The sequence below is a fragment of the Gopherus evgoodei genome, chromosome 11 (assembly GCF_007399415.2).
Source record: "Gopherus evgoodei ecotype Sinaloan lineage chromosome 11, rGopEvg1_v1.p, whole genome shotgun sequence".
In the NCBI taxonomy this organism is placed as follows: Eukaryota; Metazoa; Chordata; order Testudines; family Testudinidae; genus Gopherus; species Gopherus evgoodei.
Window position 1 is genome coordinate 43421573 of NC_044332.1, and position 23166 is coordinate 43444738.

The following is a 23166-nucleotide window of genomic DNA, read 5'->3' on the forward strand; positions in this document are numbered from 1 at the left end:
TCCAGGCATCAAAATTAGGCTAACTGGTCTATAATTCACTGTTTTATGCCATATGGATCTTCTCTGGTACATTATTCTCTGCAGTAGGCAAGTTTCAGCACTTTTTTAATATATTGGTTTCTCACAGCAGTGTGAATTCATTTTGAAATCTATGACAATCAATTAAGTAAATGAGAAAATAGAATGCTTGTAATTGAGATAATCAAGCTATATGAAACCCACCCTGCTAGTACTAATATTCATACATTTTAAGATGTACATTAATTATATGCAGTGTAATGGGTACAATTAGATTTAGGCTGCTGTTGTAAAAATAGGAGAAATCTGTGACAGTAAGATAAGACGTTTCTAAAACATGAAACTGTCAGTCTCTTTAAAACAGGTCATTATCCCTTTTAAGGTGCAGGTGTTGCTGGGGCCACTTAGGCTGGTCTACACTATGGAGGGGGGGATCGATCTAAGTTACGCAACTTCAGCTACGTGAATACCGTAGCTGAAGTCAACGTATTTAGATTGACTTACCGTGGTGTCTTCACCGTGGTGAGTCAACTTCTGCCACTCCCCCGTTGACTCTGCCTGCGCCTCTCACAGCTGTGAAATATAGGAGTCGATCGGGGGTCGATTTATATAGACTAGACGCAATAAATCGACCCTCTGCTAGATCTGATAGATAGTGTAGACATACCCTTAGAGACACTTCCAGGGGTCCTGACAATGCTATGTCTGAATTAGAGTGTCTAAGGAGATGTCGACAGTTGCTGAAACTGATGACACAAGTAGCAATGCATTTTTTATTTGTGAAAGCCGGAGTTCCCCCTAGGAGGGGGTGAAAGAATCTCTCCCTTAATTTCTGGGAATAGAAGGAACTTTGTGTTACTGAAGCCAAAAGTTACTGAAGGCCTAAAACCAAAGTTCAATAATCTGGGACTGTTCTGACTGTGCTTCTTTGAAGCAAAGGATAACCCAATGTATTGACTGTTGATTGGTTGGGTCTCCAGGAAGCCTACAGAGGTGTTGTCTGACATGCCTCTGTCATGGAGGGTCAAATAATATTCAGATACACAGGGGACTCCACTTTCCCTCTATTTCAATACATTCCTTTACAAATTCCTAGCTGCTTCAGTATGGGTTCGTTTTCTCCAAGTTCATTGAGACTGTATTTGGCTCTGGCATAAATTGGATCAAATTGTGATTTCTTAGACTGCAGCTGGCTCTTGTATTGGTGTAAAAGGGACAATGTCACAAGGAGACTCTCTCCACTCTATCCAGGGGCCAGTGACATTTGTAGTCCTTCCTAGCATCTCGGGGGTTCAAGTCACCCAAATGATTGTGGGAAGGAGCAGGGTCATGGCCCCTCTCACACCACTCGCTGACTAGCACCAAAGAGAGAAGTGCTTTATCATAGAGCTCTTGGAGCAGCTGTGCCTTGCTGAGGCAGCATATCTGGGGCAGTTGGGCTGCACCCCTTCTTCAGCTCAGATCTGCATAGCCTGGCTGCTTAACAACATTAGATGGGATTGTCAAAGGAGCTGAAATGAGCTAGACACCCAATAACCCCCTTTGAAAAAGCCCAGCTCTTGTCAGGCTTGTTTTAAGATTGACTCTTCAGGGTAAAAAACCATCATACATTTGAATAATGTTTACATTAGCTTGAGGAAATCAATACAGAAATGATGAACAAATACAATAATTTCTCCTTTTGTTTATTTTTCCCAATGTTTAAAAAAATCATCTTTTACAGAACAATGCTCTTTCTCATGGCAGATATGCCTATATGTTAGCATCGTGCTTTCTGATAATAGTTTACATGTTGAGAAGGAGAGAGGTGAAGATACGAACTATACGTTGATACTGTCAGTTTTTCATTTGTTTGTTCCTTTTTTTTAATTTGACATTTATACAAAAAATAGTATCTTGATTAGCAGCTTGACTGGCAACCCCACAAAACCCTAAATAATACTTTGAAAGAATTCACTTTTACAGACACTTACAGTAGATAAAACAATATATACAATTTTGACAAATAAATACATAAGTACAGCCATTCATATATAATGATACACTTAAAGTTCAGTTGCTATCAACACGCTTTTCTAATTAATTACTTCCTTCATTTAGAAATTGCCCTTGCCTTCTATGCTTTAAAAAAATCCCCATAAAGAATCAATATCTGCACTGAATTTAAATATTAGGAAAGATGGAAAATGAATCTTGAATACTCACTGAAGTATTCCCAAGTCAGCTGACAGGAAAAGCTACAGTGAAAAATTCCTCCAAAAGAGACATTTCCCCCTTCCCTGCACCCCTCTCCTCCCTCCCGCCCCCAGCTTCTTAGTACCATGTGCTTTGTTCAGCTACAATTCAATCAAAACTAAATATGACTGTGTTCATATTTTGATTTAAATGATTTTAAAATCCAGCACTCTTAAATTGTCATTTGCCCTGTTCTTAACAAAACAAAATGACCTTTAATGCAAATATTTGTTTTGATTAAAGAAGGCCCAATGCAAACATTGCTTGTTGCTATTTAACCTTATTCAGTCCAACACAAATACTTTTGGGTTAGAGGGACAGTGTGCCGGTTTTAGGACCATACATATCCCTTTCCAGATGTGGCTTGCATATTCATTTTTTGAGTGATGAGAAAATATAACATAGATAATATTTTTACTTCAAGGTTCCAGAGATACAGACAAGGTTTTCATCTCGAAGCCAAAAGACCAAAAACATCAAGACTCTTGATCACGACCTTGGATAGGCCAAGAGACTACTTACACTTGATCTTATCTCATTACTAAACCCATATCATGGTCGTAAAAAGCTAGTGAAGTACAGTATCAGAAAATTAATAAAAATAGAAAATTAGTTCATGTTTTATTTCACCTACATAAAAAAGTCTAGTATATTCAAAAATTAGGGTACACATGCTTAAGGCTCTTGAAGCACTGGACAAACATAATGCCTAACCCAGCTCCATGCATAACAGAATATTACATCGCAAGCAGACTCTACATATATACAGCTGAATATAGAAGAAAATGCCTTCAAAATATATGTACGAGTTCCATGATGAATATTTACATTTCTGTCAAAAAGCTATTTATTTATAAACACCAGGAAATAATATTTTCAAGACGTACTTGCTAATCATTAAAGCAATTTTTACGCTGTCTGAGGCAGTTTGCTCATAAAGGAGGAAATTCAAGGCCCTCCAAGCTCAAGCCCTGTGATGAGGGGAATAGGAGCCCTGTGACCCTCATGGCCAAAGAGGGGTGGTCTCTCTGCTGCCCCCAAATAGGTTCAGCAGAGTGTGAATGGCTGGAGGTAAGGTCACAGGATTCATGAGTTTTTGGATCCAGGGCCCAATACCCCCATACAGTATATGCGATGATACAGCAGAGGCTATTCCAGCTTATTGGTTGGAACAGTTACAGTAAGTGTCCATGGAGAGACTGCATTGCAGTCTGTGGTTTACCCATGAGCTGGGAGTGAATTCCATCTTTCACCCTCCATTTAGTTACCGGTACATAGTTGGGCTTGTGTGTGAAAGGATGAAATTCTCTGTGTGTGTATGTCTCTCTCTGTGTATAAAATGCATACGTGCAAACAGTTGAACTTTGTTTTCTTAGATATCTGAGTTTGGCAGGAAGCAAGAATAGCTTTATCAAGGGCAGCTGAGAAGGATATATCTTGATTTCATTGTAGTAAATTCAGCGTACATAGGAACATTTCTGGATTTTTATCTAAAGATATACATGCTACTGTAGTTATAAATTAGCGGCAACTTTTGGGCTAACTACTGTATAGCTTCACTTCTAACTCTGAAGTAAAGCTCCATGCCCATTGTTTTCATTCACTGCACTATATGGTGTGGTTTAAAGGCCAAATCCTCCTCACCTGATTTATACAAGCAGTTCCCGTGAAATCAATAATACTGGTATGTGAATGAGGTTAGCAGGATTTTTCACTAGTGTGTAAGCTCCTTGCTGGAGGAATGCTCGCTCACTTGTTTATAAAGTGCTATGTACACCTATGGCATGATATTAACAGATAAGATTAAAGACAAAATTATGTCAGAGATTTCACTTGAACAATGAATCAATAATTTCATACTGCTTCTCCATGGATATCCTGAATGACATATGGACTAACTATCCTTCTGCACTTACACAACACTGGACACCAGCGATTGCTGAATAATCCATAGCTATAACTTTTATGATGAATTTTGCCTCTTTCAGTTTGCAAACTGTGAACATGCAGCAATATTTTTGAATTCTTTTTGCTGAAATTATTCAGAAAATAATTTCAGCACGTAATTCTTGGATTGTATTGTGAATACAGTTGGCTGAAATTTTTCAGACAAAACTCTTCATGCAATGATGGCCTTTTTCAAAAATGATTTTCTTTTGTGAAAAAATGTCAGTTGTCAATTTTGTTTTATGAAAAAGGCTGTGCTGCTTTAATTTTTTAAGAAAATGTCGTGTGTTGTCAGAATGGTTATAGAATGTTCTTTCTTAAAATAACTTTTCAGAACATGAAAATTTTAGATAACCATTTTTCAAAATGATGAATATTTTACAAAGAATGAGTAATAGTTTCATTCTGAGCACATCAAAACAAAAACAAGATCAACATTTTGAATTTTTTTACAAAATTATTTTTGGATTTTTTGACCATCTCCAACTGTAAATATTTAATATTTGAAATCTGAGTAGTTTTGATTGGACATTTAGGTCACCTGGATGAATGAGCATATCTGTTACTATCAGATGTGAGTGAGAATTGTCATGTTTACTAGGTGAAAATTCAATTTCTCTACTATACTATACTCTATACTATTTGTTTAAATGTTTGTTCCAGTGAACATCTTGCAAGAATATTAACAGAAAGCACACTTGTGTGAAGGCAGTGAAAGTACATTGCTTTAATGATTCAAACAAAAAATATTTTTCAGTAATCTTGCTCCACTAGTATCCATAAAGGTTGGAGAGATGTGCTTCTGAGATCTATTGTCCTCTCATTATATGCACAGGCCTGAGACGGGAGTAGAGAAGAGCAAGCATGAGGAAGCAGGTTATGCTGTAGGAAGAGGCCAGGGAAGGAAAGGGAATCCTAAAGGGGAAAGGTATTTGTACCTAGAGGGGAAAATTTAAATTATGCAGTCACATGTTTTGTAGTCTGAAGACCAAATTCTGCCCTGGAATCTGTGTGCCCAGCTCCCAGGCCCTGATTCAGGAAAGTACTTAAGAATGGACTTAACATTGAAGAATGTTCTTGAGCCCCATTGACTTCAATCCCATACTTAAAGTTAAGTGTGTGCTTAAGAGCTGTCCTGAGTTGAGATGCTTTCCTGAATTGGGCCTCAGTGACTTCTTGGTTTAATAATGACTTCGCTGGTAGCTCCACGTATGAAACAAAGACTAGAATTTGGTTTATGTACATGTTGCTTCTAAATATTCTTGATTTTGCTGTGAAGATCTGTTCTCCCCTTGAGAGATCCACATAACTGCTATTATACTTTCCTTCTGTTGCCCAAGAAGGAATTGACTAAATATTTTTTGTGTTGTCCAAATTCTCCTCTGCTTCACTGGTATAAATCTTGAGTAATTACAATGTAATGGGTGCACTGTGGTAAAAAGCAGAATTTACCTCTAAGAAAGCAAAATGCTTTAAGTACCATATGTTGTGTTTAATTTTAATGATATACTGAGTGATGTGGAGATGGTAAACTTGCTTCTAGTCAGTAAGACAGTAAGAAAGGATTGTTTTACTGATATTTTCCATTCAATTCAATAAAATTCCATTCAATTCAATAAAATTACATATTTGCTATGGCAGACACTATAATTTATGAAAATTCCATTGGTGATAATACTGTCTAGTCCAATAATACTGTACCAAAATAGTATTACTGTTAGTGCATATATATCTCTACAAGTCCTAAGTAGTACTAAGGAGATATGCTGCACTTGTTTTAAAAAGAAAATGTTAAAGTACGTTAAGTACCTTTATCCTGAATACACATTTGATTTGATTTTTAGTTTTTGTTGCACACATTTTCTTCTTGTATTTCACAACAAATTATATTTCATTCTAAGATTATATTTGATAGGGCTCTTTTAGTCAGGGGGAATTATGTGGTTTTATTAAATCTACATATACAAGCCCCCAAAAGGCGGCATTTTTTATCTTTGGGCAGGTAATGTTTCTAAGACCTACAGTATTTTGATTTTCAATGTTATATTCACACTTGTTTAAATTCTGCCTTTCTGCCAGCAATAAACTGATTTTTAAACTGCACATACTGTACAGTAAAATGTACATGGCAATACGGGTGTATAAAATCAGTGCAAAGACAGCACTCAAGCTGTAAATGCACACACTTAGTATATTTTTTTAATATTTGTGTGTATATTTATGAATAGAGCCCAAAAAAAAGACACTTATAGCTTGTGAGGATGAGATAAAGATGTTAACATGATTCTTCATTTTTTAGGGCCAGACTTTCATCTCAGATTTATGGGCATGAATTGTTATGCAGCTCTGGTTAGCTACTACTGTTCTTATACATACAGGTGCAAGAGCTGATTTTTTAAAATGTTGTTATAGGGAGCAATGACTCTGAGATTTGACTCTGGCCCCTTTAAGTTGTGTAAAGTCTTTTATGAATAGAGTCTGAAGAGTGCAAACCAGGAGTCAAGACAAGAATGCAAAATCAGTTATTAAAACCCTCCTCAAAGTTAATTTTCCTATAAATTATCCGATTCCTTTCTGCCCAAATAATAAAAAAAGTATTTACATCTGTAAAAATCTTAACATCTGAGATGCTTCTTGCTTGACATGTCATTCCAAATTCTGTGCATTTCTTCTGGAGTTATCTGATGCACTGTGATCACTCTGCGATATCTACACAAGCTGTAGGCCATCTTCCAGTGATTGAAACCACTGTTCTGGAAGGGGTGAATGCCAAGCTTCCGAAGACAGAGTCCCACATATACATCTTCCAGATGAAGAAGTCTGGTATGGAGGGAGGTTTTGTAAATCAGTTCTGCTACGTCAGCTGAAAAAATGTAGCCAGTGCCTGAACAGAAAGGTGGATAATTGCTGTCAGGGTACAAATCTCTGGGCATGTACCATTTACTGCGGACATCCCTTATTGGTCCTCCATTGATGACATAACCAGTAAAGTACCTTCTCCTTGGCTTGGTATTGGGTTTGAGAAGTTTATAAATAAGGTTATCCATATTTACAAAAATATCACTGTCTGTCTTCATAACGTACTTTGCTTTTGAACAAAATGTGGCCACCCACTTCATACCCATTAACGTTTTAAGAGTAAGGTTATGATAAGAGTCAATGAAGTCCTCAACAATAATGTCATGAAAAATTTGACTTTCTTGCTCTACCATCTGATTTAATACAGGATCTGCATTCTTCCCAAGAAGGAAGAGAGTGGCAATTTTAATGCCTTTAAAGTTGTTTTCGTCTCCCCAAGTCTCTCGAATTGCTTGTCTTGCATCAAATTCTTTGTGAGTCGTGCTGATCAAAATGACTAGGAAAGGGATGCTTTCCTCACACTTATTAGGCTCATTTATAAGGAAATCAAATGAATGTGGATTTATAGGTCGAGTTCTTATATTACCAAAGGAGACATTTTTCCTGGCTATCGATATGGTATTGAAGTGTCTGTGGCCAGTGTAGGAAGAAGTAGGACGAGTTATACTTAAATACCAAAGAGCACTTGCCCAACAAACTACTGTCAGAACATATAAACATGAGACCTTTGAAGCCATTGTTTCTGTAGCTCCTCTATTCAGTATAGTGAATAAATAGCCTTCTTACCATTAGCATCTCTGTGTCCTGCAAAGGCAGCATATTATTAACAAACCTTAAAGTTCGATATAGAAAAATAACTGTGTAATTGTTCATGGATCTCAGATGGAGGATATTAACCCTGAAGAGGCTTTTTTCTTTCTTTCTTTGTATAGTAGCAGCTTCTATTTCTTGAAATTTTCATTTCTCTCTGAAAAATATGAGAAAAAGATTTCCATTGCTATGTCATATATTCTTAAGACATAAGATTTATCATTCTCCTGAATTTTATTTCATGAAATCCTTTGATACAACATAATGTACTGGAATATACCCATCCTGGACGAACATGTTTATGAAATATACAGGCTAATAATTCATCTTGTATTATATCCAATTGAAAAGATTGTTACTGTATTTTAGATCATCAGTAAAATTTAAAAGGGATTTGCTGGGAATTCATCTCTTTCTTTTGGACTACCACAATCTAGCATAATATTTTAAGATAAATTATAAAGCATTTTACATTAAAATATAATTAAGTAAATGAAATGTTAAAATATACATATAAATTAATATTTGCTTACAGTCTTCTTTAATAAGGCACACAAGTCTTGTAGGACGGAGTTAGTGGAGTATGCGTATGGATATCTACAAACCCAGTTTTAATATAAATTGTACTACTATGTGTCCTGGCAACAATTAAAATTAAATTAAGCAGGTTTGGACTAGAATCCTGTTCCTAAGCATAATAACCATAATAGGGAAGAATATGCTGTCGTAAAACAGCCCATAATAAATCCATGTAAAGATCTAAATACAAATCTAGTAGAGACAATGGTAGGAAGATGTGATTATAGTTTTTTTTCTAAACAAACAGTGCAGTAGCTTTCTGCAGCATTGCTCTAGCTAATACTGTGCCTCATCTACAGTAAATATTGCCCTAGTGTATGCTTATGGTGATTTGTATTTTTTAAAACAATAAACTGAGACACTATCATGGTAAAATTTTTTTGAAAGGTTGCAAAATACTCATGCGAAAGTACACTTTTTTAAAAAAGTGCTTGTTTTGCTACTCTCTGTTACTGACTCAACAGACACATGTGCATATTTACTAGAGGGGAGAATTTTTCCTGCAACATAGGCTATTCTACAGTTACAGGTGCATGTAGACTATAGACGCTACATATGTAGCTATGTGCCACAGGGAGGCAGGCTGCGTCCACACTTGTCACTGTGATGTGTAGCTACATGCCACAGGGAAAGACTTCAGCAGTGGAGACTTGCAGGAGCCTTTCTGTGCTGTGTGTAGCTACACGTAAGTGTAAACTAGGCTGACCAGATAGGAAGTGTGAGAAATCGGGACAGGGGGGTGAGGGGGTAATAGGAGCCTATATAAGAAAAAGCCCCAAATATCGGGACTGTCCCTATAAAGTCGAGACATCTGGTCACCCTAGTGTAAACACAGCCTGCCTGCCTGTGGCGTGTAGCTACTTGTGTACTGTCTCCCCACTGCCAGAGCCTTTTACTGCAGTGGGAAAAGACTCAGGCAGTGGGGAGACAGTGGGACACTAAACTGAAGGCACAGTTCTGGCATGTAGAGAGCTGTGTAGGAATATATACCTTAGGGCAGGGATTCTCAACCTTTTTTCTTTCTGAGGACTCCCTCAACATGCTAGAACAACTCCAGGGCCCAGCGAGGGATGGGAGCACTCAGGGCTCTGGGCCAAGGTGAGAACCCTTGGGCATAGATGTAGTTTGACTTCAGTTTTTTGGGTGGGGGCAAGGGCTGGCTGGGTTCTGGCCAGCTCTGCACAGTGGGGTCCAGGGAGAGAGCTCCACCTTTACCCCCGACTCACCTCAGCAAGCCACCCACCTATCTGGGACTGTGTGCCAGTGGCTGCTCCCCCAGGGCTCTGCTAGGCCGGAGCCACCCGGGCAGCTCTGACTGGCTGCGTGAGCAGCCAAAGGGGGCTGGGAGCTGAGAAGCAACCACTACCCAGGCGGGCACCAGCACCAGATGGGGAATGCCACAGCTGCCCACTCTGTGGCACTGCCAGCCAGAGGAGCTGCCTGGCTCTGGCTTCCCGCCTAGGACCTGGCTGGGGGAGAGGAGGAGGGGGAGGAGTGGTGCTTCCCCCGGAACTGCCCCATTCTGGGTAAGGCACTGCAGTTTGGGGGGCAACACCCTTGTGCCCCCTCAACTTTGCCCATGGGCTCAAGGTTTCTGCCCGCATCATGGTTTCAGCCCCGCCCTGCTCGTGGTGGCAGCTGGTGGGGAGAACTCAGGGTTTCAGCCCCATGCTGCTCCTGGCTACAGCAGGAGGGAGCTAAGGGTTTCAGGCCTGCCTGGTCTCAGATGCAGCTGGCAGGGGGATGGGGAGAGCTCGGGGTTTCTGCCCCATGCTGCTCCCGGTTTCAGCCTCACAGGGTGAGGGGGCACCGGGACTTGGGGCTGAAACCCTGAGCTGCTCCACATGTCTGCCCTGTGGAGGGCCCCTGGGGCTCAGGGCACCAGGTTTCAGCAGCGGGGCCCTATGGACCCCCTGAAAAGGCTTGTGGACCCCGGTTGAGAACCACTGCCCTAGGGCTCAGGCTTGTAGGGCACTCTAGACTACTCTGCTCACCTATCAGTGCTTCACCATCTACACTGCTAACTGAATGTGCATGACTGTACTCTATACACCACCATAAATGTAGATGTAGTCTCAGAGTTTTGAATGAATGTATCACAGAACACGGAATAAGTGCTGTTAACATTCATTTTGAGCAAAAGAACAGCTTTAATAGTGTCTATGCTCATTTTGGGTGCCCAGAAAGAAGGTTCTGGGAAAACTGGGATGGTTCCGGGAAAACTGGGCTCATGTGCTAATGAATTCAAAATTTTGCCCTCTGATGCACAGGTGCAGCTGTCTTTGGAGTAAACTGAGGCTGTGTGCATATTAATTGTGTGGCAAAAAAAACCCTGATGGACTTTCCTAAAAGAAGCAGATCGATACAGCAAAAAGAGGGAAAATGTCACTCTAACTTTATTTCCAGATTAGGACATTTTTTTTAACCAGGAAGTGGAAACAATGGCTGTATTGCCATGCCTTACAGCATTATTTCTATAGACTACACATGGGTAACTGAAAGGTTAGCACAAGCCTGAGAGACCAATTAGCCCACCTGCTTACACCTGGAAACTGTGTCAGACTCAATTTCTTATCAAACCCAGCTGGGGAGGAGGTAAAGGAAGGAGCTCAGAGTGGGAAGAGAGACCCATGAGAAGAGGGGGTTTGAGTATCCTATCTAAGTGAAAGGAACCGGGGGGAGTTACAGCAATAAAGCCAGCCCAGTGGTGAGCACAGAAACAGGGGCAAGGCCCCTGGGAGGTCACCCTTTGGGTTGGCATTCTGGAAGAGGAATAAGGAGCTGGGGAGAACCAGAGAGACTGAAAGTACAAGCCTAGGGGGGTGGTGGCATGAAAAGCAGTGGCCTAAATTTGTTTTATTTGGGGAGTTTATGTTCTGCTGAGAGATGCTGGGCAGAAGCCCAGAAACCCCTGATTCTGAGAAGAGTGGGATTGAAGAAGAACCCAGGAGGGCTGGAAGATTTCAAATTGATGATTACTACTGTGAAGGACACAGTTTCATTGGGATAATGATACACCAAAAGGGGTGAAGATGTATGTAACTTGGCTCTGGGGCTGAGTCCCTAGAAGAACCAGACCACCACAGGACCCCAATGGTCATTAGAAGGAGGGGACTGAAGGGAAGATCCTGTAATGCTGCATCCAGCCATGAAGGGATATGCTGATTGATGAGTTCTCTCTTCTATGCAGGTACAAAAACATCCATATTAGAAAGTGTGTTTTGTAATCCAAGATCATTTATTTGCTCAAGTTATGCAGTGAGTTAAGGAAGGAGTGGCAGTGTAGGTCAGCTGTGCAATCATGATACGTAAAATCTTAATATTGTACCATACCAGGCAATATTCTGTATATGCTGCAGAAAGTGGTTTAGGACATTTTTATAGTGGATTGGGATATGGCTTTCCTTTTCCCTTCCCCAGTAAATATAGGCACATTAGTTACCACACGTAGCTGTACAGATTTCTGAGGGAGAAGAAAATTAACTAATACATTTTAGAAACTGTAAAATTACATAAAATAGATTTTTTCAATCCACTTATTGTGATTTTAAGGTCCCATATATCTCATGATCTAGCAGGGCTAGAAACTACAAATGTGTCACACGAGTAGGAAGAAAGATTCCTAGCTTTCTCATTGGGGTAAAATTTTCATTAGAGATCAGATCTTAAAGCCATCACTCATCCAAGAATGATTATTTCCCATCCTGGCCCTTAGGCTCATGTAACTCAAAATGAAATTTCACAGTTTTCTGGTTGTGACACAAAGACCTCTTAGTGCCAATGGGCAGAGGGCACAGGGAATGCATAGGCTTTTATAGGGATCTTCTGGGCCAGATATTTGCATAATAGTTCACCAGTGGGTGATGTCTCTACCAAGAGCCAGAAGCCCACTGGTCGTCATAATCATTGTGAAATGTATGTACAGTAATATGTGAGGAGGGGTGTGTGTGTGTGTGTGTGTGTGTGTATTTATATATATATATATATATGTGTATATATATATATATATATATATATATATATATATATATATATATAAAATATAATACGCACACTGAAAATTATGTTCTTAAGGTCTGGGAGTAAGGCAGGTCACCAGAAGGTGACACTGCTTGGAGATGTTCCTTTCAGGCAGGAGGTGGCAGATGCCTATCTCCCAGTCTGTTTTTTTTTGTGTAGGGTATGCCTATTTGCATAATGAATCAAAGGTGGAATGAAGGACTGCAAAATTGACAAGAGGAAATTTACAGGATGAAATAAACAGCAGGAAGATGTGCTGTTTATGAATAAAGACCAAGTATTGTTCTGGTGTACCTTGGGGGTGCAGGGGAATGCACACAGTCTTTCACCTAGGAGGTAAGCTGGCGGTTTGCTTATCTCATGAAAAGTGTTTGACTATAAAGCACTGCAAGGATTTTGGGTGAGCAATACTCTACAAGACAGGAGAGTATCTTGTTAATTAATCTAGGCTTTAGAAAGCATGTTAAATTTTATTTTATATATTTGCTACTATTTAAATCTCTGGGCTTTGTTAAATAAACTTAGATATGTTTGTAGTGAGAACAAGTGTAAGTGCTGTGGGCTGAGCAGAGCAATGATCTGAGGTGGAAGCAGTAAGTTGGGGTGTATTGTTTCTGTGGAAGTAGCAGATCTGTGAATACTACAAGTGTCCAGTGGAACAGGGACTGGACACACCAGGAGGATGCTCAGAGGACTCGGCTATCGGAGTGTGTCTGTTGCTAACGTGTACAGTGACATCAGGGCCTGCAAGGCCTAGAGGGGATGACCTGTGTTGCCCATGGCCAGTGGAGATAGAGAGCTGACCCTCAAAAGGTACAGATATGACTTCTGATGCTAAGAGCAGGTGGTAGTGAGGTGCCTCCCAACCTTGGGTACCCCAAAGGAGTGTCACAATGACTGTTTGAAAGCTGTTCCTAGGTTTGGAATATTAAACATAGCCCCAATAGTGAGCTTTATGTCCAGAACTCAGATGAGGTGTTCAAAGGTACATGATAAATGCAACCTATCACATGGTTCTGCGGGTTCACCTGATTTAGAAATATCTCCTAGAGATCACCATCTCATATGTATGGGTGTGTGTGTGTAACAGGTGTAATGCGTGTGCATGTACTTTAAAAGCTTCATTGGTTTCCTTTGTAAACATAGATTTTCTTAGTTTTATGATGACAATAGTAAAAACACACACAAAATGACCCCCCTCCAAACATACAGCAATGTCTTATTTAGTCACCCAGCAGTATCAATAGCTCTCTGTGTGTTCCTAGTTTGTGAGAAAAGAAAATAGGAGGATTGTTGAGAACTCAGAGAGTGAACGATTGAAATGACATCCCACAAATTGCAACAGGGTGTGGAAGAGTACTTAAGATTTAATATCTGATACAAACATGGATTTTAATTTTTTTAAAGAATGTGTGTTAATGCTGTATTAACACACATTCTTTAAAAAAAATTAAAATCTCTATTTGTATCAAAGTGGGATGTAGAATATAGCATTTGACTTTGATAGCCAATTCACTACTTGCTTCCAGAGTATGTCAGGTCAAGTTTCATATCAAGAATATTAGCACAGCAAATATTAAAGCTTTGTTCAGAATACTAGATCTTGAATTTTCTTTCTCTTACCGAAAGTTTTAAAAATGCCACTGTATATATTAGCTTTAAGTGACCAGAATCTCATTATTAAAGATCTCCATTATCCATTCAGGATCTGATGGCATTTTAAGCTAATAGTTTTTTAGATAACCTTTCTGATTTGAGGGTAAACCCACAGCATCCTGCATATAACAGATAATTGGTATAAGGTAGCTATATTCATAGTACAATAGACTTGGGCAAATATAGTTCTTTTTATGTTTGGTTGTGGTGCTAAAATAAATGTTCCAAGTTTTCTATTTATTACCTTTTTTGTGTTGACATATCCTGTCAAATGCTCAATATGCTCTACTTAGCACTTTCAGGATGATTGCAATGATGGAGTCTTAATACTGGTGCCTCGGTATACACAAATACTTCAGGCTCTTTGCAAGTTTTTAGAAGCAGTACACATGCTTTCTCTTGACAAGACAGAACATAAGTCTTGTAGCATAGTGTCCCATGAAACGGTTAATCACGCTAGCATTGTCAGTTCAGATGCTTGTAGTAATATTTTAATAACTTTAGTTTTGTATCTTGAATATGTAGTCTTAAATACAATATCAAAACTTCTTAAAAAATATTTCTAATGTGGCTAATTGTACCAAGCTATTCTATGTGGCAATCAGTCATGTGCTGTCAATATCGTCACAAGGGAGCTCACCTATACAAACTGTTTCCTTTGTCCTGTCCTGTCAGAGAGGAGGACTGAGAAATCTATTTAAATCACCACACAGTTGAATAGGAGGCAACAGCACTAGGCAAACATTTACATTAAGGGAATCTGCTGTAGAAGTCTATTTTGTACAGTAACTCCTCACTAAAAGTCATCCCAGTTAACGTTGTTTCATTGTTACGTTGCTGATCAACTAGGGTACATGCTCATTTAAAATTGTGCAATGCTCCCTTCTAACCCTCGTAGCCGCCTGCTTTGTCCACTGCTGGCAGGAAGAGCAGTCCATTGCAGCTAGCTGGTGGAGGCTTGGAACCAGGGTGGACAAGCAGCCCCCCCACCCCCCTAAATTCTCCGTGCTGCAGCTGCATAGCAGGCTATCAAACAGCAGTTCAGCTGCTCCCAGAGACTCCTGCTTGCTGTGCAGGTGGGGGGGAGGTAATGTCAGGGTGTCCCCCTCCCCCTACTCCTGCACCCCGCTTACTCCATTTCCATATAGAGCAGGGAGGGAACACTGATGGAGAGAGGCGCAGAGAGCTTGGGGCAGCAGCTGCTATATCCATTTAAAAAGAGGATGCACTTAAGAGTGGGTCAGCTTACTTTAAAGGGGCAGTGTGCATCTCTCTCTCTCTGGCTCTCCCCCATACACACAAGGTGTGTCTGTCTCTGTCTGCTATGCTGTCTCCCCTCGCTCATGTTCGTGCTGCTTTGTGTAAGAGGCTACATTAACAATGTGTTAACCCTTGAGGGCTCAGCCAAGCGCTAGTTCATCATTTAGCAGCAAGGCATTCAGCCCTCTTGCACCTTCTACCTTCACCACCTCAGCCAAGCTTCACAATCCTTACAGCTGTGAACAGTATTAAATTGTTTGTTTAAAATGTATACTGTGTGTTTATCTATATAATATATAGTTCTATGGTGAAAACAATTTCTCTGGAACCTAGCCCCCCCTGTTTACATTAATTCTTTTGGGGAAATTGGATTTGCTTAACATAGTTTTGCTTAATCACATTTTTTGGGACTACAACGTTAAGCGGGGAGTTACTGTACTTAAAAAAAAAGTGTGAAATATATACTGAGTACAGAAGTGCATTCAAGCTTTTGTATTTTTAAATGGCGGGATGTGTATGAGTTGGGGGATGGGGAGACAGAGAAAAGGGATAGACCTGCATGTAGGGAGAGTCTGGAAAAGTGGTTTTTTGTTTTTTTTTAAATGTCTGAAACTGCTTTCCAAAGGTAAACGATTTGAGTATTTTTCTGTGCTAAATAATTTTTAGCAATAGTCAGAGCAGGGGAGAACATCCAGAGTGGTGGAATTCTAGAGCCCGCTTTAGCACATCAATTGTAGGATCAGTCATTTTTTATGGCTAATGGACAAAAGATTATGTCATCTACTTCCAGTAATGCTCAACTTGCACAGTAATTCCATTAATGCTGCTGTTGCACAGTGGTATGAAGCTGGTGTCACAATAATATATGGATTTATTGGGCAGGGGAACATAGATTTTCTATGAGAGAAAATAAGCCAGTAATTGAGAATGTCAAAGGTTGCCAAGTACTTACATTAAATATGGTTCTGATTCAGCAAGGTACATAGCTTTGACATTAGTAGGTCCAGTTGTGTGCTTAGTATTAGGCATGTGATTGAGTTGCTTGCATGATCATTGACAGTAGCCAAAGTCCTCTGTAATGTGCTGCAGACTGGACCTAGATTCAGCACTAATGACACCGCCGCCCCCCCCGCAGCACTCTTGCATTTTTTAGGCATTTCAAGTATATTTAACATTTTTATGACTGCCTTAAAATATGAAAATGAATGATCCAACTAAAGAGAGAGACAACCTTGTGTCTTTGCCTAACTGATTTAGGACAAACTGAGGTTCATTGAGAATATTTTCATGAGCTGTCTGCACAACATAACATATTTGATAGATAATTAATACATTTGAGAATTTTGCCAACTGTTCCTATACAATTCTCAGGCAATCTTCTCTGCATTAAGCCTAATCAGACCATTTCCCTCAATTCTAGATGAACTCTTGCAATGGGGTAACTGGGGAGAAGGGATAGCTCAGTGGTTCCAGCATTGACCTGCTAAACCCGGGGTTGTGAGTTCAATTCTTGAGGGGACCACTTAGGGATCTGGGGCAAAAATTGGTCCTGCTAGTGAAGGCAGGGGGCTGGACTTGATGACCTTTCGAGGTCCCTACCAGTTCTAGGAGATTGGAGATATACCAATTATTACCTTTTTATTACCTTAAACAGCAGTGTCTGCATAGGGGTATGATAGGCATCCCCAACTCTGTAAGCCTGGAATAAGCCTGTAAACCTCTCATCTCACTCTCCCCTCAGGGCTTTACACAGATGTTGAATAGGAGTGGTGACAACCACTGAGCCCTGTGAAACACCAGAGATCAGAGGCCCCCCAGTCCCACCCCCTCACTGCCCTATTGGATCCCTCCCCAAATCTCTGCCCTGGTCCCTCCTCCTCACCCCTCCCTCCCAGGCTTACACTAATCAGCTGTATGGCAGCACAAGCACTGGAGGGAGGGGGGGAGAAACAGGATGTGGAAACCAACTCAGGGGAGGTAGAGGCAGAGTGAAGACAAGCTGGTGCAGGGGAGCGGGGCATGGTGCTGCTGGTGGGTGCTCAGCCCCCCACCAATTTTTCCTATGATCCAGCAGCTGTTCGTTTTTTTTGTTAGTTTGTTTTGCTTTTGTATTTGTTTTTTCCTCAGCCACCAGCTCTTGGGTTTTTTTTTGTTTTTGTTGCTCTGCTGGCAACCCCCCCCCCAATCCCGATATTTCACAGCTCTTTCATCTGGTCACCCTAATAAATATAACAGACCCTAATCAGCTTTCCCTGCAGAGAGGTCTTTGCAAGTGTTTTCTCTGATCATAGCTTTCATTTGTGCACAGACCAAGACACTTACATTTCTCTACCATTTATGCAGATTTGAAGTTACTCAAGTAAAAGTTTGTCATCTTTTGAGAAGATAATTATTCAGCACATTAAGAATTCAGCTACAAAGAATTCCAGGGAAACTATTATGTGTTTGGCACTATACTTGTAGAATAATTTATTGAGGAAATTCTAGACAGATGGTATAGGTGACTTTACAGGAGACTGCGAGCTATTCTTCTGCAGCTTTGTGACGGTTTGTTAAACATTCCAAATGTTTTGTAGTCCCTGAGTGAAATAGATGTTGGAGTACAACTGCAAAAAGAGTCAGTTCTAAATCATTTACTTTTTCTAGACCATATATGGAATTGAATTATTAAATTGTAGAAAAATCCAAAGTCCAGGGTGGGGGAAGTACACTGGGGTTAAGTTTAGGACCAGAGTTTCCAAACATTTGGCTGTGGTATTTTTTTAGGTGCCTCAATTTTTGGTTGGTTGATCTGAGACACCTACTAGAGGACTGGTGTTTCTTCCCACCTGAAAGTTTTTATAACTGCAACTGAACATTAAAAAAAACAAAAGACAGCAGAAAAATATTTTAAGCATAACATTTTTTGGATTAAAAAAATCTGCTTATGTATATTTCTCCTTTATCTTCCACTTTAGTGCCCCAGCATAAATTTGTGCAGCCTTCAGCTCTGCTTTGCATAGTCTGTCAATGGCCCCAAGCGAGTCTAGAGATGCGCTGGCCGAGCTTCCTTTCCCATGCTATACTCCTGGAGAAGAGGCATAGGAGCCACTATGCTGAGGCTGGCCAGGCTGTGGATGCTTAGCCAAAAAAATTTAGCAGCCTAGTAATTTCAAAGGTCTAGTAATAACCAGGAATGGTTCCCATCCAGGTCCAGTTTTATCAAACTCCCATCAAATGTTGGCCTGTGGTGAGTACAGTTGTGTAGTTCTGGATTGGGCACATTTCTATTTGGAGATGATTCATTCTGGGCCTGGATCTGGTCTTGCTGGAGTTAGTTGTAGCTTTGCCATTGGCTTCAGTAGTAGCAGAATCAAGATCTCTTTTATGCAAATATACTTAGTGCTAACTAAAAGGAGAAGAATGAAGTGACGAAAATAAACATTATATGAGCAGAATAATTTCTTAGCAAAATGCTTTTCAGAGTTTTCCCAGGAGATGTCAAGTGTCAAACCATGCACTTTTTCTTCCTGAATGCATTTTAGAAACAATTTAAAAAATACTCTTGACTTCATGTTGTGATAGGTCATTTGTGCTTACATCAATCATGTCCTCTTACAGCAGTAATGTGTAAATTGCATCTTGGCGGGGTTATAAACTGATGCAAATAACACAGTTCGCCTTGGGTTACCATAGCCACAGCCATTATTTTCGATAGGTATTGTACTGAATACTATTGTGAAACTTCACAGCAAGGTTCTTTACCTCATGTCACTGCCAAATTGGTTACAATACTGTGTGTCTAATGAAAAGTTTAGGACCAAAAAAGGACCCTTCATGAGTTCTCAAACTGTTTTTCAGGAGGAAAATCTTTATTACCCACATAACTTAACCTATTTACTCCAGTAGTAAATAATCTTCGATTAATAGTCAGTATTTCAAACATTCACTAGTCCTGTCTTAATCTTACTAAGACCTTCCCCTCCCCCTATTTCTTTTCCTTCGTATTTATAGAGATGCCCCTGATGTGGCAGAAGGGAGTGTGACTGTAAGAACAGATGACAGTGGCTTTGATTATATAGAGGCCTGTCCTGACAATACTACCATTCTCAATCTGTGTCAGGAAAAAGGGCTAACAATAATGTGGAGAGCGGAACATCTGAAATCATACCCAGTTCAGGAAATGCAACTAATGAATCAGCTTCCCATAAGTCTCAAGCTAACAGGAGGAGCACATTGAAGCAAAACTACAAACCATTAAAACTTGGGGATTTACTGGGTAAAATTGGAAAAGGTGTTTCAAACTTCACCCTTTATGGTACCCATCACAATATGTCAAGTACTTTTATTGCCTAACTTTATAAATTGGAGTCACTATTATGTGGAAAGATATAATTCTTGGCATGGCATATTAACGTGTTATACCCTGCCATAAGTCAGACCCATAAGAAAACAGTAGGTCAGTAATTGACTATCTTTTCTTATGTAAACTATAATTGTGTTCCTTTGTTTAAAAAATTGCATAATCGCATACCTGTTTCCTGTATTAAATGCAAAAAACCTGCATTATGCAAGGTTAAGGACCAGTCTTATAATTGTGAAATGTTGCAAATCACGCAGAGGTTGCATTAGCGGCGGTGGCGGCTGCTGCTGCTGCTGCTTTTTTTTTTTTCTTTTTTCTTCTCTCTCTCAAGTAAAGAAAATCCAGAGTTGGCAGATGATTACATCCAGAGTAAGCAAACTTGTGGCACTTACAAGGGCCTTCCACGTAACTATTTGACTTGCAGACTTCAGAAATTCCACCAGCAGTCAGGGCCAACAAGGGAGGGGAGAAGCCAGTACAAACTACTGAGGCCTGGTGGTCTGGAAGGGGGCCCGGGGCCCGGCTTCATTGGCCCTGTTTAGCTGGTCCGCCCTTGCTGGGGGGTCTGAACAAATTTTTTCACCGGGGCCCGAACCTGCTCTAGGTGGCCCTGCCAGCTGTTATACATTCCACAGAAGTTATGTGCCAAACACCTATATCTCTGAAGGAATATCTTTTGCCCTAGCTCAAAGCATTAGTAACCAGAGTGCGCTGGCCTATTCATGAGGACTGGGGAAAGATTCCACTCCCTTGCCTGAAGGAGAGAAATGGCAGCAGAACCACCCCAGAGTCACTGCTACAAGGTTGTGGCAGTCCTCTTCCATGGAGTGGCTGCTGTGCAGCAACCCCAAGCATCAAAAAAAAAATGAGTGGTTTAAAATCATGAGACTTTAAAAAAATACATTGGATGTTTTTTATTTGCCTTTGGGTTTTTGAGTCTTTACGGTTCATGATTGCAAGCTTTTTTCCATAACCATGAAAACTAGACACTTTTACAAATGAAAGCAGAGATTATTATCTAATCACTTGGCTCCAGCAGCTGGGACTTTAAGAAAGTAGCTACATTTCATGAGCTTTGGGGGAGTGAGGGTTAGAGCTGGCAACCTTGCATCTAGCAGCAAATGAAACACTCCCTCTCTTCTTTCCACCTTATTAGGGCTGCTCAGAGGTTTTTGTGGGCCTGGAGGAAAATCTGGAAAGGTGGTTTCCCCACCCTTTCAAAAAAATTACCACTGAGGGGAGGCACTGGGTCAGAGGGAGCTTAAAGAGTGAGCCTGCACAGCATTCAGGCAGGGGCTCAGCTCCCCACTATGGGAGTTGTGACCTGTTGCATAGAGTCGGTGTCACTCAGATTTGGCCTAGCTTCCCCTTCGTCACTGGAACAAACCCAAGAGGCACTGTAACCCTACATGCCAGGTCAGACCACCACTAGGTTTGGGGATCTTCTCAAATGGGGGGCCTGGGTCAAACTGACCCTTTTGCTTCCCCCCTGCGTGGCCCTGCTCACTATTCACCTCCAAACTCCCAGAAACACCCTGCCTAGTGGGAGACAGAGCTGTGAAGTATAAAAGGGAGGGGCTCCCAAAATCATGCAGTGCCTGTGCAGGAACTGGTTGTGTGAAGGTTTGTCTGTGTTTGAAGTAGGGGCAAACAGGTTTGAAGTTTCTAAATCCCACCTATGATGTGGTGGTGGTGGTACATGAAAAGCAAGTTGTTGCTGTCCATCTCTTTATTACAGTCTATTTTTTTTTAAAGAAAAAAGATGGCTCTATTAATCATCACATTCCAACCTAGAAAATCTGGAGACTTCTTTCAACCAGATGATGTGCCCTCAAATAAGTGAGATTTCAGTCCCTCTTACATAGGCACCTCTCTTTGCAATTGACTGCGCTACTGAGGCTCCCCAGTTTAAAGGAACTTTCCAGTAATGTGTTTTCTGATAGCTGGCCCTTTAAATATGGCAGAGAGAGATAAGGCAGCTCTAAAATAGCTATTTGGTGGCTGCCTACAGCTGGCTGCATCTCCCTCCTTTCCAGCTTGCAAGTATCCCAGTATGCTTTCCCTTGTTCTTCTCATGATCGAGATAATTCAGAGTCCGCTGTGCTGTTACCCTGCCAAAAGAACAATGGCTGGAATTATTTTAAATGGGGTGGGAAGGATTCTCTTATTTGTGGAGTGGAGTGGTGTGGTGACCTGAATCACTCCCTGGCTCCTCTTATATGTGAGGAGTCACATTCCAATACCAAGGAGCAGATCTTCAGCTGGTGTAAATTCTTAGCTCCACTGAAGTCAATAGAGCTCTATTGCCAATTGACTTAAATGGAGCTGGGACAGTTCACGCTAGCTGAGGATCTTCTCCATGGCTGCAAGTGCTTTATAATTACCCAAGTTAAAAACTGCACATATGTTACCCTGCTGTAACTCAAAAATGGCTGCTAGTCTTCTGCTTGGACTTAAAAAAACACAACCTACTTTTGCTGGACATCAAGCATGAAAAACTTCAACCCAAAAGATGAACATGTCAGAAAGCTGTGAGCATGTAAAAGCATGTGGTCACAATGGAAACTGTTCTGCAACGGTTAACATAAAACTTATTACCAGAGAACTATAAACATGTATATGGGATTGTTTAAAATGGACCCTTATGTGAACTTAGAGAATCAGGATGTTTCATGCCAGTCCCAGACTCTGAGCCAGTGGATATAACAGAATCTCACAGAAAGGCCAGCCAGTCTGCTAGTGTCATCAGTGGTATATATAGAATTTGCAATTGAAGACCCGTATGTGGTACATTATATCTGCATATTCACATAATATGTAGCCAGATCAGGGCCCAAAGTTTCAGTAGAGCTTCAAAAATACATGCACAGTAACTGTAGGCACATTTATTTGCACATGCAACTCTGCTTTTGCGTATACAAACCAGATAATTGAATGCATATGTTGATTTGCATAATACATGCCTTTGTGCATCCAAATGAGAAATTTTGGCCTCCTAGTGCCCATATATTTAAAAAAAAAAAACAGCAAATTGTGCCCCAGGATAAGCCCCTGCTAGATGATTTCTTTTAAGATGATTCTTGTAAGTCCGCAAGTGCAATATACTCATCAACTTATATTTGGTAGCTCCACAGTTGTACAGCACATAGGGAGACTAGTCTAAAATCGCTGTTTGTAATCTCAAATGACCAAAAGAGACTACTGCATCCTTAGATGAATTATAAAAATGTTAGAGAATCAGCATGACAATATTGTCCATCCCTTTCCCCATAATCTAGGATCTGTTAATTTCTCTGGCCACTGTTTCTCACTCTTTGCTTTGCTGGGTACAAGGCTGTGAAGTTAAATATTTAAGACAATTGAATTTCTACTAATCAGCAGGAAGTTTACATCAATCTTTGGGGAGGGGTGAATGAATAGTTTCCTACTTTTTCTTTTTC

General features: G+C 40.5%; 1 protein-coding gene across 1 annotated transcript in view; it reads right to left on the reverse strand.

Annotated features, from left to right (window-relative positions):
* Positions 1 to 1699: 1699 nt before the first annotated feature.
* Positions 1700 to 23166, reverse strand: part of B3GALT1 (beta-1,3-galactosyltransferase 1) — a 347043-nt gene continuing 325576 nt past the window's right edge. The window contains exon 4 of the mRNA XM_030580774.1: positions 1700 to 8026. Within this exon, the coding sequence (XP_030436634.1) occupies positions 6816 to 7796 (981 nt within the window). The 5' untranslated portion in view covers positions 7797 to 8026 and the 3' untranslated portion in view covers positions 1700 to 6815. The remainder of the gene's footprint in view (positions 8027 to 23166) is intronic.